Source organism: Vipera ursinii (assembly GCF_947247035.1).
Source record: "Vipera ursinii genome assembly, chromosome: 5".
Taxonomy (NCBI): domain Eukaryota; kingdom Metazoa; phylum Chordata; class Lepidosauria; order Squamata; family Viperidae; genus Vipera; species Vipera ursinii.
This window is the reverse complement of record NC_139518.1, coordinates 47,953,286-47,969,469: the sequence shown is the minus strand read 5'-3', so window position 1 is coordinate 47,969,469 and position 16,184 is coordinate 47,953,286. Positions and strand designations below refer to the sequence as shown.

Here is a 16,184-nt window from a genome sequence, read left to right as displayed (position 1 = left end):
ACTTTACTTCAGCAGTGAGAAAAGGCACAAAGAGAAACCAGCAAACTATCCCAGTGGCTGTAGGGGCAGCTGAATGGCACATAGCTCTGTGATTCCCCAAGCCCAATACAGAACCCTAGTTTTTCCTAAGGGTAATCCTGGCCCTGGGAAGCTCTGCAGTAGAGGGGTTCCAGGCACTTCAGAGCTACATGCATGCTATTTGGCTTTGTTTGAGGTGGCTGGGTTTGTTTTGTTGTTGTTGTTTTGGTTTCCACTGAATAAATACTGAAAATTATTTATTGACAGCTATTTTTAGAAAAAAATAATAATAACAATGTATGTTTTCTCCTTTTTTTTTCCTGAGGCATAAATCCCAACCTACCCCGTTTCTCTGCTAGGCAGAGGTTGATTTCTTAATTTCAAAACAATACTAGCAGAAGAGAAAAAGCCACTAAACAATATTTCTGTTGCCTAGGAATCCTTTTATGCAGAATGGAATCCATCCTACCTATCATTTTGCATAGGCTCTCTTCTTTCTTTTTGCAGGTGGGGCATCCTGTTTTTGTATGGGCTGTGGGAGGAGCCATTCTTGCAAACAGCTTCACCAAAATCAGAGATATGCCTTTCCTGTTACAAATGAAAAGTGTTTGAAACAGAGTCAAAATATCTGCTTTCCCCAGAAAGAAACACCATCAGGAAACCAGGCTACTAAAAAGACAGGGAGGGAGAGAGACATAGAAGAAACCTTCCTTGCATTAAGACAAGACTTATCTAAAATGGTTCAGAAGTGATGGTTCAGAACTGGTATTGCAGCACACACCAAGTCCTGGGAGGAACAGAGGTGAGAGGTAAAGTAACTTTTTGTAGACAGCAATAGACAACTGGAGAGGCATGTTTTCTGAATAATGAAAAAATTGCTGGAGAAGCAGAATGTTGGATGATTATTGACATTTTCTTTGTAACTTTTGGAAAACCAAGGGGCACCACTGATATTTCTACAAGACTGTTCATAAAGCAACAAAGAAGATGGATAAATTCCGAATGATATTCCAGTTCCTCCAGTCCAACCAGGAATCATTTATGAATGGCATATGTGGCATTATGGCTCTCCTGAGTGCACAGATCTACGTGGCTTTTGATTTCAAGTGCCCATGTCTACCTAGTTACAATCTGGCCTATGGGATGGGTATCCTGTTTGTGCCTCCTTTAGTCTTGTTCCTGTTTGGTTTTGTGATGAATAACAATGTTTCCATGTTGGCTGAAGAATGGAAAAGGCCCATAGGGAAACGACAGAAAGACCCAGCTGTTTTGCGTTACATGTTCTGCTCCATGGCTCAGCGGGCTATAATTGCTCCTGTAATTTGGATTTCAGTCACACTGTTGCACGGGGAATGTTTTATATGTGCCTTCAGTACCTCTGTTCCCATGCACAAACTTGGAAACAGCAGTTATAGACCTCTTCCTGAGAAGGAGATCAGGAAGATTTTAGCCCAGATTCCCTGTGATGACATTTATAGTGGCCAAGAACTGATTGCCAGAGAAGTGGCAACCAGGTATCTACGCTGCATTTCACAGGTAAGCAAACAATAATGAATATAGGAATTGGTTCAAGTTAGCTCGTGTAGAATAGCTTTTCCCAATCTGTGCCTTCATACTGTGTTGGCCTTCAGTTTCTATAAGATCAAGCCAGATTACCCTTCCCTATTCCATATTTCATTTGCCATGCAAAAGTAGTTTAATATAATCCATGATTTTAGTTTATAATCAGAGCAAGCATATTCTGTTGTTTGTTGTCAACACTCATTTCCTGCATCTTTTATAAGATGTAAATTCCTTCCAGGTAGTCAACCCATAAGGACATTTTCAACTTTTGAAATCTGGCACTAAAGGTCCTAATCCTTCTTATGTTGCATACTAATCAAATAAATCATTGCTTTTCCCAAACAATGAATATTGTGTGCTCATGTGATTTGAATGTATTTTGCAGCAGATCTTTATAGAATTAGGGGGGAAAAAACTCCATTCTGTTATCACCAAGGGGACACATAGAAGATTTGCTGCCTTCCTCTTACCTCACCCCAACCCATTTCACCCTACAATCATTCCACTTCACCCTACCCTAAAGAAAGTCTTGTCTTAGTAGGAATCTCTCCAATTCTACAGTCAACTATATAGAGATGCTGTTTTGTACATGCAGTCACCATGAAATATGAACCTGGCTTCCAGTGTAATTTCTTGCTGTTACCTTCATATACATACCAACCTAAGGTATCTAGAATTCAAAAGCAATCAGATTTGTCATTACAAAGCCATATATTGGTTTGGTTTGCACATTATTCCATCGGCCAGAGGAATGGGATAGTTCTGGCTATACAATTCTGCCTGCCAGCTCTCCTATGCTTCTCTTCCTATAGTCTGTTCTGTTTTAATCGAAACTGAATAAATTGGAAAAATAATCAGATCAGAGTCACAAAGGGAAAAGTCATAAGTAGCACTTCAGGTTTGTCTCCTCTTTCTTTGTTTTCTTTTAGGCTAAATTCCAGATTTTTCTGGGCAATTAGGTTTATGGTCTCATCATTCCAGTGTATCACTATTTCACTTTGCACAAAACTGGTAAATTCTTTAAGTACTGACAGTACTGACTATTGAACCTTTATTGTGCAATTCTAATAAACTTCTAATATAGCACAGTCATATCAAATTCTTTGAGAGATCACATGAGAATAGGGGCAGATAGGCTGAGCTTGGACTAGAGAGAAGGTGTGTTCCTACATCAGCCTAAAATGGCTAATTAGCATTGTTTTGATCTTACCCAATACTGATCCCTTGACTTACCCCCAACTTAATGGGTGGTAAAGTGTAACACATTTTATATAGTTCCCAGCGGCCATGGATATTGTCCACTTAAAATAAAAACCCTATTTTAATACCAGTACAGCAAAAAACAACTTCAGACTACCGCACTCATAGGCTGATGATAAGATGAAGATAATGTCATAGAGATTCAGAAGAAAAATGATGTTGCCAGGGCATTTTTGTGAAGTAGTTAGGTGTAAAACAGGAAAGACCTTAAATAGAAACTAAACAAAATATGTTTATAATTATGGGTAAAATCAGCAAATGCCTCTAGCTTACCCACCTTAATAGCTTAGTATATTAATATGACCTTTCTTTCCCTTCGCAGGCAACAGGCTGGGTCTTTGTGCTGCTAGTAACTCTGCTGGCTTTCCTTGTCCGAGCCATACGTCCCTGCTTTACTCAATCTGCCTTTTTGAAGAGCAAATATTGGTCCCACTACATTGACATTGAGCGGAAGCTCTTTGAAGAGACATGTACAAAACATGCTAAGAGTTTTGCCAAGATTTGCGTTCAGCAATTCTTTGAGAACATAAACAAAGATCCCTTCATGGGCCACACACATATGCACATTCCAGAGAAGGCACCATTAGAGCCAGAGGAAGAAAAACAACAACTGCTGGGCATCGTAGATCAAGGAACCATGAACAACCTTCTGAAGAACTGGCACAACTGTAAGCCTCCTTTGTGTCTCAATCAAGAGCTGATGCAAAATGGAACCAGCTGGACAAGAGAAATTGCCCAGCCTTGTCCATCAAGAAAAGAATATGCATTCTATTACAGCAAAGTTTGAGGATAGACAGGCTGAGAACAAAGAACACAAAATCATTAAAGAGAACAGTTTCTGGATGCATCATCTTGTAGACTAGATTTTGACATTTTATCAGATGTCACAGCTAGAAGTGACATCCTCCCACCACCTTTTTTCCAATACTAGTGCTGAATTCTTAAGATAAATCAGAAGGGATGACCCAGAGAGGAAGCTCAGCATCTAAAGTGATTTGGGGAAAAGGAAATGTTAGAAGAAGTAGATGTTGCTGGTTGATTGGTTGGTTATGATATCCTGAAAAATATGGTTGCTGTAATACAGTATAGGTAATAAAAACAAAATAAGGTGGTTCATACTCGACCATTTATAGTTTATTTTTATTAGAAATGTTTTTAAATTAATAAAATAACAAGAAGTAGACCATTTCCCCACATTTATAGCGGCAGCAGATGTTATTAAATATGGTCTCAAAAATTCTTATTTATTTATTCATTTACTGAAAGGCTGAATGCTGAATTTCCATTGAGCATCAAAATGTCATATGATATATTTTTACATTTTACCTGCAAAGGGCAACACAGAGTAAATAATACTACCATTTTATATTGTCAGACCTTTCCTAAAGTAAAACAAAATGTAACTTTCTGTCTCATAAAAATGTTCATGAGTAGGCACAAATTAAGCAAACTCAGAAACAGTATTTCAAGGACACTAGAGGGCACAATAAACCAGTAAGAAATGCCTTCAATGCTAAGTAATCATCTCCAGACCAAAACCTACATGGTATAACAACCATTTTGAAATAATTTGCAGAGGTTTCTCCTTTTCAACATTATACTTAATTTTGTAGGAAAAGTCAAATTTTATGCTTTTAAAAACTGGAAGTTTTTAGGAAGAGACTGGACAGCCATTTGTCTGAAATGGTAGAGGGTTTCCTATCTGAGCAAGGGGTTGGACCTCCAAGGTCCCTTCCAACTTTACTACTACTACTACTACTACCCTTTACTACTACTACTACTACCCTTCCAACTTTACTACTACTACTACTACTACTATTATTATTATTATTATTAATAACAATAATATGCTAATTAAAACTGTTAGAATATAACTTTCCTTTTCTCTATATCCAATACTCCAAGTTATCTGAACCAGGGATCCCCAACTCTCAGGCCGTGGCCCACAACCGGGCCGTGGACAGTTGGAAGTGGGCATGCGCATGCCCACACCGGCCCACTGCTTGTACAGGCCAGTTCCCCTCCCCCCACCTGCCAGGCTGCCAAGCCATAAAACTTGGGGGCTGCTGATCTAAACAACAGAATATTATTTTAATTAATACTGTACAAATATTAGTGTACAGAAACAACGTAATATATCAAAATGCATAACAATATAATAAAAAGGAAACAAATCACACAACAGGAGGGAACCTTCAACAGGAATCCCGAGAAAGGTGGTTGTTAGAGATTAAACTTGATTTGGGTGACAATATTATATAATGGAGTAAAAGCACCTTTAAGGAGTTAAACGGCCTAAGGGTGTGGCTGTAATTATTCCACATAAAAGAGAGTTAGATGTTACACGTAGTTGCTCTTGTATATGTGTTTGATGTTAGTGTTTGGATACCTCTTGTTCTCTTGTTTGCTAACTTGATATTTATTCTCTCAAGAATCAACTGCTTGCTACAGTGTATATTGTTTTTGATATTGGTAAGCAGCTTTTGTATTTTGATACTATGTTTTTATGGACTGACTTTTATGTGCATGATACTGGATTGATACTTGGACTATTTCTTACTGTGTTTCTTTTTGTTGTCTGAGTAAAAATAAGTTATAAAACTCGTGTTAGTGCATTACTGTTTGCCTAATAGTCCCAGTACAACTTCCACTGTGTATTAATAATACTCTGTTAAACAAACCATTTTTTCAACAACATATTCTAACAGTGGTCTTCTAGATATCCAGGCTCAGAGCCATCCAAGGCTTTATAGGTTTCATCAGCACCTTGAATCAGCACTCTACAGTACAACACATAGTGAACATGACGCTTTCGTAACAGTTTGGCTATATGACCTTACAAAGCCTGCTAAATAAGCATAGAAGCTTCCACATTATGGGCAACTAAGGTTTCCAGGTGGTCTTCAAAGCCCCATGTAAAATAAATTACAGTAGTCCAGTTGCAAGATGACAGGGGAATGAAGGTCCATTGTCAGTGCTTCTCAGTCCAAGTAAGACAATAATTGGCACACTGTGTGACAAGATTGGTCAGATATCCACAGATTACACCTGCTTTTCCTATTCCTATTTTTTGAAGGAGAGCTTTAGTTAAGAACTGTTCTATTTAAGTCAGTTTTACAGATAAAGAACTAACAATTTTGAAATTCCCACCATCAGCCGTTAACACCTGTAAATACAAAGGAGATCTGTTGTACTGCAGCAAGACATGCTAATTTCTATTTAATGGTAATAAACCTTCCTGTATTTACACTGATCTCTGTGAGGCAGCACATACTTTCTCTTCAAATCTTTGCTGCCCTCTTCCCCATTGTTATTCCTTCTTTTGGAGCCATGTCATGTACTGCTCAACAGACTTTTCAGGGCAAAGCTTCGTATAGCATGACAATTTGACAAGTTGAAAATAAAAGAACTCTAAGCTGTGGAGAGGAGGTACAGAGGCCTAGTGATTAAGACATTGGGCTTGTTAACCATAAGGTTGGCAGTTTAAGACCCAAGCACCGCGTGAGGGAGTGAGTTCCCATTCTTGTCCAGTTCCTATCCACCTAGCCGTTCAAAAGCATGGAAATGCAAATAGATAAATAGGTACTGCTTTGGTGAGAAGGGAACAGAGTTCTGTGCACCTTGGCATATAATCATGCCAGCCACATGACCACAGAAACATTCTTAGGCAATGCTGGGTCTCTCAGCTAGGAAACAGAGAGCAGCACTGCCCCCTAGAGTCGGACTTGACTGGACAGGGGAGACCTTTACCTAATTTAAGCTATAGACAGGATGGTCACAATTTGCTTAACCTGAACAGAATGCAGTGATTCTATTTACATAATGTATTAAGATCTGTTTGGTTTGGTTTTTCTGAGCATGTGTGAATATCATGTATATCATGGTTTATGACTAAGTATAAGATATGAATCATGCCATTATGATTTAATATAATATTTGAAATTATGGACCTACTTTTGATCAGCGTCCTATCGACTTCGCAGCTAACAACAACAACAACTTTTGATCAGTGCAATGATGGGAAATTTGTCTTGAGAGAAATGTCACTGATAAATAGTGGTTGAAGCTGTAACAGGCCCACAGGACTGGTTTTTTTGTGACATTTGTTTAAGTGTATTGTATATGCTCCTTTTTCCTAGACAGCTACAGCCTGTGATCTTCATAATAACATTTGTACAGGTTCAGCAGTTATTACAGGAATGCTCAAAGGCACAGGAAATGTTTCAGTGAATTCATGTCTGTTCAACATTCAATGCACACTCAGCATCCAACAACATGCATCTCACCATAAGCTGATAATATGCAGGTGAGGAAACAAACACAGATACCATGAACAGTTCTTTGCAATAAGAGATCTACTGTATAGACCCCAATTATCATTGTTGTGACTTTTAACTGGGCTAAACTTTGCATCATTGGTCAACAATTTTTGAATCAAGGTACCTCATATGGTCTAACTTACAGAAAGTGTACAGCAGGCAAAATAAAGTATTAGAGGGTACTCTAAGTGGTTTATTTATTTAATACAGAAAATAAATTAAAATGTATTCTGAGTGGTTTGCTTATTTAGTACACAGAACCACTTTTTTGTTAATAAGTAATATCCTCAAAAGAGAAGTTTTGCTGATGTCAATTAGTCATTTAAGTACACAACCACAGTTTAAAGCATTGGAAGAAAAAATACAAAACTTGGCATAAACAAACATTCTTATTACATTATATACAGTATTAAGGATATTACTGTTGTACATTTAGAAATTTTGCTTATTAATCGGACCATAATACAAAAGTGTCATACTAACTTTTATAAATGGTTTGTTATTGTTATTTTTCACCAAGTGAAAATAATTCTGAATCTTCTGACTGTACCTTTTTCCTAAGCAAGAGGAAGCAAATTTTCTATATAATGAAATGTACATTTCAAAAAATGCAATGATATCTGTAGTACTCTAAATTTACAGTAAATTTAGATTATTACAGGAATTTATGCCTTCTTTTTTAGGGTTTTTTTAAATATAAATTTTGCACTTAAATATTTTAAGTCATCCATAAAGAAAATGTTGATTATTTGGATGATGACAATGATGATGTCACCCATTCAGTCGTGTCAGACTCTTGGTGACTCTGTGGGCCAGGTTACAAATGAATCATCACCTTCATTATTATCCCAGGTTTGTAATTATGTAAGAGAGAAAAAAACACTGAAGGAAATTTTACTGACACCAATTTCTCTTAGAAATACAGTTACAATAGTTTGTTATTAGTGTCTGTTCAAATAGCACTGAAGTGACTTTTGACCGTTTTTCACACTTATGACCATTGCAGCATCCCCATGGTCACATGATCAGAATTCAAATGCTTGGCAACTGACTCATATTTAGGACAGTTGCAGTGTTCTGGGGTCATGTGATCACCCTTTGTGATCTTCTGATAAGCAAAGTCAATGGGGAAGTCAGATTTACTTAACACCCGTATTACTAAGTTAACTGCAGTGATTCACTTAACAACTGTGGCAAGAAAAGTCACAGGAGAGTAGGCCAGAGGGAGGCAATGGGGCGGCTCCGGGGGAGGGGGAGAAGGCATTGAGAAGCCATGCCTTGAGGACTGAATTACAAAAAGGGAAAGTGTGGGCGGTGCTGAAGGCAACCATTGCAAAGTACTTCATGGGATCATGTTCTGTTGGTATTGCCAGTGAATAATTCTGTTTTGCATTGTGTTTCATGTGGACAATTTTCTCCATTTGGATTGTGTTTTGTTGCCTTTGTTTTTGGACCATTTGGCAGGTTTGTTACCAATATTAAAAGGGGTTTGTTTTCTTCTGAGTCTCCAGCCTACTTGTCAAAAGGGGATTTGTCCTTGTGCATTTAACAAGGGCATACATAGGCTGGGACAGAACAGTCCAATCCACACACACACTTTATGAATATATATATATATATATATATATATATATATATATATATATATATATATATATATATATATATATATATAACCGGAGTGGGTAATACCCGAGTTCTGGGATTTATTTTATCTATTCACAAATTGTTTTATGTATTAGGGTCTGAACTTCAACACTGGCTGGCAAAGCTTCCTGCCTCACCTATTTTAATAGTTTTAAATTTTTTAAAAGGAAATGAGAAGCTATATATCCATCAAACAAATGCATTTTAAAATTATTTTATTTCAACAGAATAAAGATAATAAGCAGAGTTAATAAAATAAGGAAAGTAAAACCTGAATCACAAGCCTAACTTATGCTTCCAAGAACGCCTATCAACCATATATTAGGAATATCATGTATGGGCTGTAAAATTAGTTCAAATACAAAAACCCCTGTTTTCCATCTCTCTTCTTTTCTTCTTTTTCTCTCTGTAGTCTGTTTCCAGTGTATACTGCCACAATTGCTGCTCACTCTCTCTAGGAACTTTCTAATAGCAAGACTCATCTTGATATTAAACATACTCCAGACTCTTCAATTAATTGCCGACACAAATAACAGATGTTAGCTATCTGTAATGTTATAACCACATAAACATTGCAGCCTCTATCTAAGAGCTGTCATGCCTTGCTCTATCTTTTTTCTTTTTGTGGTGAGAGTTAACATAATAACATAATGTGGGACTTTATTTTTAAGTGGTTATGTTAACTTCAGCTGTCTGCAATCATGCTAAGACCATTAATCTCTTCTTGTATAAATAAATAAATAAACCATAATAGCAAAGCTGTGATAATGATAAATAGAAGTTAAATACACTTATTGGACAAGATATATTACATCAGTCTCCCATCTGCTTTTATGATTATAAATGAAAAATTGACATTCATGACTACATATGGGGAAATGGTCAGAACAGAGTCAATTCAGAACATTTTGCTGCCTGACTTAAAAGTAGCAAGTGGCATCTAGATTCTTGCATTCAACCACCCTGACATTTAACTGCATTATACCCAAAATGGTCTGCACTAAAGCAGACAATTCTAGAAGTGCCTCTTTGTTTCCATGACAATAACAATATTGATGAATGAAGTAATTAACAATCTGCTAACCTTTTATACAAGATTTTTATCTAAATTAGCCAAAAATGAGTTCTGGTATCATGTTGGCACTTCAACTGGTTGGAAGAAAATTATGCATACAAAAAAATTCCCTTTGAGTTAAGATAGCATTTCTTGATGATAAAGGACTAGAGCAACATTTGCAATAAAAATAGCTTGGAGAAGGGAAGGCAACTGATGGAAGAAGGAAAAAAAAGGTCAGGAAACAATGTACTAAGGGAGAAGGCAATCAAATGGAAAGCAACTGCTGTGTGGACAAAGGTTTGTGACCAGAGAGGGATTTCCCAAGGCTCTCAAAATGTATATCTGGTTACACCCAGAGCAGATCACCCACAACCTCATCTCCAAAATAAAGCTTTACTGATTTTGCACATCTTAATAATATTGGCTTCAGGGGAAAATATTCTTCTGTACTGTAATGTAATGATGATCTATGACTAACTCACGTATTGGGTATGGATGAAATAAAGACGAAACTGTGAAGACAAGAAGGGAATTTGCATTGTCAAAGATGATTCTATTGCAGTCAAATATAAGCAGAGACAGAGTCTAGCAATATTTTTATTTGTATGCAGTTTCTCCTATAGCAATCTGCTACCGATTCTGTAGAACAGATGTTCACAACTTCTTCCGGTTGAAGGCTGAATTTTGTTTTTAATTAGCTTTCCAGAGAGAGAAGTTGTACCACAAAAAGTGGCACGATGTAGTAGATTCCCAGTGACCAAATGTCACAACCGAGAATATAAATATAATTGGTTCCTATGGGAATAGCTAAACAATGTTGTTTACACACAGAGAGACACATTCATTCATCAAATATTATTTAGAAAACCAGAGAATATTCAATTTCTTAACTGAATAGTCTGAGGCAGCTGAAGGACAGAATTCCTTCCTTCTGCTTATGAGTCATTCTAGTTCAGATGCAGAGTGTTTCATTTTTTCCAATAATTTTCCTATTTTTTTCCTCAAAAAGCAACAGAACGAAACAAGCCTCTTTTCCTCTCCTTCTCTATGTGCATAATCTCCACCCTGGCTGAAATCTTTCTCCTCCCCTCTCAAATGAAAAAAGGCCTTTTCCGAGCAAAAGGAAACTGCTAGAAATCAACACACCCGCTCTTTTTTAACCCGTCTTCTGACAGCTGCAACTTTTTCCTCTGATCCTAATGCCCAGCTCAAGTTCCGGACAGCCAGATAAACCTGGAATAAATCCAGAATCCACATGGTCACTAGAGAAGGCCTGGACATTGCTTTAGCCACCCCCTGAAGTAAGTGATAAAACTTATTTTCATCATGTTTCATTTCAGTTTTAGAAAAACCAAAACTTTTTACAATTACAGTAAAAACATAAGAAGCAACAGAAAAATAAGTGTACCAGTTTATAATAGAAGACCATCTCCATGTCCTAAAGAGAAAGTATTGCACCCTAATAAGGTATTAGCTTTATTTTTAGGCAGAAATTAATTTGAGGAGATACCGGATACCAGAGTAGAATAGATCAGATTCTTTTTTTTTTCAAACCACAAATAGTTACCAAAGCTTTTTTTTTTAGCAATAATAGATTGTCAAGTCCATTTAGTTAGTACATTACAGTGTTGATGTTGTCCAGGTTAAAATGATGAAATTGAAATACTTACAAATCTGCAAAATAAAACCATTGGCAGATAGGATTTTTGTTTGGATTTGTTTTGGCTAGTTTGTAACTTTTAGGCATTAGTCTAAGGGTGGAGCTCTGTTGCACTAGGATGACACGTGAGATGCCTGGCATGTGCTTTCTTGGCATTTATATCCTACATGACATTACTAATTATTATAGTGATTCCACTACAATGAACAAAGAACAAATATAGATGTGAAGATTACAGAGCAAATGGGTGGGTGGAGACAGGGACAATGAATCTACTTTTTTCACTCCCCCAACCTACAACTTTCACATTTATTGGAGATTTATGGCAACAAAAGTTGAAACTATTGCCTAAAGGTGAACTGATCTGGGTTCAGCCCTTGAGCCTCAAGAGAATGTGACTCAGGCATATATATTAATCTGTAGATATAAATTATTATGAGTGTGTACCCTGAATTTCAAGTACAAGGATTGCAGGTACATAAACAAGTAAATAGATTACAGCCATTATGGTAAATAGATTACAGCCATTAACGGTTAGATAATAGATGAAGATGTTATCTAGCTAACACTGGTGGAACAATTTCAACCAATGATAACGAATTCAGTGGAGCAATATCAGCTACCCACATCTGAAAGAAGCCTGATCATTTACTATTTCCTGCTCCATCAGGGCTGCTGCTCAGAAAAAGAAAATGTAAAGTTTGGGCTGGATATATTCCAGGTTTATCTGGCTGTCCGGAACTTGAGCTAACCATCCTTCCCAATCCCCTCCAGATCTCCTAAGACTTGAATCTCCATAATTCCTAGTCAGCATACTCTTGCAGGTTTAATACACTGGACTCATAATTCATGCAGAAAAGATGCTCCAGGTGCTAGTAATAGGATGAGCTGGGAAACCAAACCCTTTATCACCATAAATTGCATAGCTAAAGCGGATAATTCTTTGCTAATGGCAGCTTCTGCATTGCTTCACCATAATGCCTCAATATACTATACACATCCTTTTCATTCATACTAAATCATCTGTCCTAGCTAAGCCTGCCAGCATTCACACCTGATCAGACTGAAGGTTTATTTTGAGGCGAGTTTGATTCTGCTCCATTACATTTGTAATAAAAATAAAGCAGCTTTTCGTTCTATAGATAGGTAAGAATCTTAAATGTTCTTGTTTTATCTTTGGTTTACAACTTATATATTACTTAATTGTTCCTTCTCTTTAGCAAGAGTGCACTTTGGTGTGTCTGAAATATACATATTTACATGTTTAATCACTTACGATGATTCACTAAAATATTTAAATGGAGAAGCAAGCCTTGTAAATAGTATATCTTTTGAAAGTAAGCACTACTCCAGGATGGCTTTTACTGAGCTTTCTGATCATGGATTTGCAGTGGTGTGTGGAAGACTTCCCAGGGTCCAAAGAAACCATGTATGTATCAAACTTTTCTTCTGGCAATTTCAGCTAATGCTAAGCAGGCACTCCTGAACTGATGCAAGTCACAATTTTAGTTAGGCGCTTGGAGACAGTGAGCATAATTCTTTCCAATACACACAAGTCTAAAATGGGAAAATGGTGTTTTAAAATTAATTTAATTTCCTTGCTGCCTCCAGAAGAAAGATAATATTTTATGGGCTAAATTCCTTCCAGTGTACTATATGTAGTTGTTTCAAAATAAAACAATGTAATAGAATCCAGCTAGAAAAGGCAGGGACTTGCTCTAAAACAGTTAAAAATAACATGCTAAAAAAAAGCAAAAAAAAAAAGAGTCTCTTGAAAAAAGCAGAAAGCTTGCCAATGGAGAAGGGAAGGGTAGAAACTCTAGCAAGTCTTATATCCTGTAGATAACAGCAAGCAAATAGTTAGGAATATGTTGCTGAAAATATATAAACCAAATGAATATAAGAACATGTAATTCAGTATCTTGCAGTGCTTTTGTATAACATAACCCTAAAACAAACTAGCTAAAAATTAGGGAGCAGAAAAGAGGAATACCTAGAACAGTTTTACAAATTTGGGATAAGAAATAAAACTATACAATAGAAACATTTATATTAAACATACTTAAAATCCAGTTTGAGTTGAAGGATTACATCTAATTATTCAAGATTCAGTAATCATAGCCAGAGCTAAAAAAAAAACAACACCCTCCCATATTGAAGAACACAATAACAACGGAACAGTCATATTTATCAATATTTATACAGGCATCTCTGTTCTCTAGGATGATTTCCTTTGGAAAATACTTGTCATTTTGTAGCATATCATTTTTCAAAGGGGCATGTTGGTCATACAACTTAACTGTATGTGTAGTTTACTACACTGAAAAGAACTGGAAGTCATCACTTTCCCCTCCCCTTTCTTTGCGTTTTCTCTTTCTCTTAGTTTTCTAACCTTTGGTTTTTTTGTATTTTATTTTAAAATGAAACTTAATTTTTTTTAAAATTAAAACCACTGAAACTATCTCTCCAACAAACATCTCAGAGTCATTGTTCCCCAAGAACATTTTTTCAGAGCTCCAAAAATCTCCTTTCTTTCCTCTGAGTCTGCCTTTTTCATTCACAAACCCGGTTGGCATTTTCTAGGAAAGAGGACAGATGTTGGGAGAAGAAAGATGTATATGGAAAGACAGCCAACCTGCTGGAACAGTTACTGATCACTGGTGACAAGGAGAATTTATTGGGCCCTTTGACCAATTTAAATTCATCATACTTAACGTCTAGCTGCCCTACCAGTTTGGGGGACTTGCTGAGACACACAAAGCCCTTTAATAACCAAGAGCTTTTCTTCAGGCAGTCTTAAGCTGCTCGATTTAAATGAAGTCAGCTCAGGAAACCTCTTTCTGGAATTCATTCTTTTTCTCCACATTAGCATTGGGGATGGCCTGGTATTCTGTCCACACTACACTTACTGTGACTTCCATTGAAGGCTACCCTGCTTCTTACACTTTCCCTCTGCAGAGCGAAAGAAAACATCCATTTCTTTCTTCCCCCCCCCCTTGGGTCCATCTTTGAGGGCTTGTGATTTCTATTGATTTCTTTCTTTCTTTCTTTCTTTCTTTCTTTCTTTCTTTCTTTCTTTCTTTCTTTCTTTCTTTCTTTCTCTTTCTTTCTTTCTCTCTTCTTTCTTTCTTTTTTGCATAAACTCCTCTCTATTGACTCCTCCTTGTACTTGATACCTTCCTATCTGTTACATCCGAGAGTAAAAAAAAACAAAACACCACCACCATGGTCGTGCTACCATTCTTCCTGTCACTTGGAGTAGAGGAGAAAGTATTGAAAATCAATTTCACTTGGTTAAAAAATTAATATACCAACTCTAATCTTCCGCATCAAAAGTTCCATCAGTGCGAAGGAAGGAAGGAAGGAAGGAAGGAAGGAAGGAAGGAAGGAAGGAAGGAAGGGGTATTTTCCCTGAGCTAAGATATAAATAAATGGCCCATTCTAAGCAGTTACTTTTCACCAGTTTGCAATTTTAAGATCTGAAATGGAAGGAATAAATGTTCTGTTATATATAGAAGTCATTAGATATGATTCCTTGACTTTTTTGTGCCATAAAAATACTTCATTACTCATGCTGTCCATAAAGGACATTTAGTGATATCCTATAGACATTATAAAAAAGAAAAAAAACATTGACTATAGACATTAACCATTGAGCCATGTTACTAAAGGTGATAAGTTCAAGTTGTTCTTGTTACTCCCCTTGATTCAACTTAAGTCAGACAGTAACTATTTACTTCCTGTAATTCATCAAATGTTATAAATGCAGCCCAGATTATTCACACTAATACAGCAAATTCACGCTAAAATTTAATGCTGATATCATAGTTGTAGGGTCATGAAAAAATGAGTCTCAGCCTCATATAGCAGATCAGTCAGAATCCAGGATTAAAAGCACTGCTTCTTCAACCCACAAAAATGGTATTTCTTCATTGAAAATTCAGATAATTCCAGGATCATTAAATAAATAGCAGCAAATTCATGGGAAAGTTAAGGCACACCTGTCTGTTCTTTTATAAGATGGAAACTGAGGTTAGACCAGCAGCCAGCTGAGAGATAGCAGGAGGAAAGGGAAAAGCAGATGAAAGTTGCATCTATTATATTATATTATATTATATTATATTATATTATATTATATTATATTATATTATATTATATTATATTATATTATATTATATTATATTATTATTATTATTATTTTACACATTCTCCATGTATGAATGGGAAATACTTTTTAGTGGGGCTATATCATGTGATAAAATGTATAACCATTTAGAGTCATATTGTATATTGAAGTTGCATAAATTCTTATATAATTAATATTTACAAGGTTTTTTTCCTTAAATTTTAGCTGTTTTTAGGATATTTAACATGTGAGAACTGTGCTGAAAGATATTACCTGCAGGAATTGTAAACTGGATGCATTATTTTATAACACAAGGTTCATAAGCTGTTTAGTTTACTTATTAAAAGATATATAGTTAAAATATATGTGAATGCCTAGTGATCTTCGACAAGCGTATACTTTTAAATGCACAATTGTTAGTGATGGTTCTATTTTTACAGTAAATGAAGAGGTGAAAAGACCAACGATTATTATTTCTGTAGACATCTCTTCACTGCATCAAAATACCAAAAGCTCCAATTGAACCAAAATAAA

The 16,184-nt window shown here is 36.2% G+C and overlaps 1 protein-coding gene across 1 annotated transcript; it reads left to right on the top strand.

Annotated features, from left to right (window-relative positions):
* Window positions 1-1,005: 1,005 nt before the first annotated feature.
* CALHM1 (calcium homeostasis modulator 1) lies at window positions 1,006-3,639 on the top strand (the record flags this gene model as incomplete). Its single annotated transcript, XM_083365060.1, has 2 exons — window positions 1,006-1,554; window positions 3,164-3,639. The coding sequence occupies 2 exons, from the start codon at window positions 1,006-1,008 to the stop codon at window positions 3,626-3,628; spliced, it is 1,014 nt and encodes a 337-aa protein (XP_083221186.1). The 3' UTR covers window positions 3,629-3,639.
* Window positions 3,640-16,184: the final 12,545 nt, after the last annotated feature.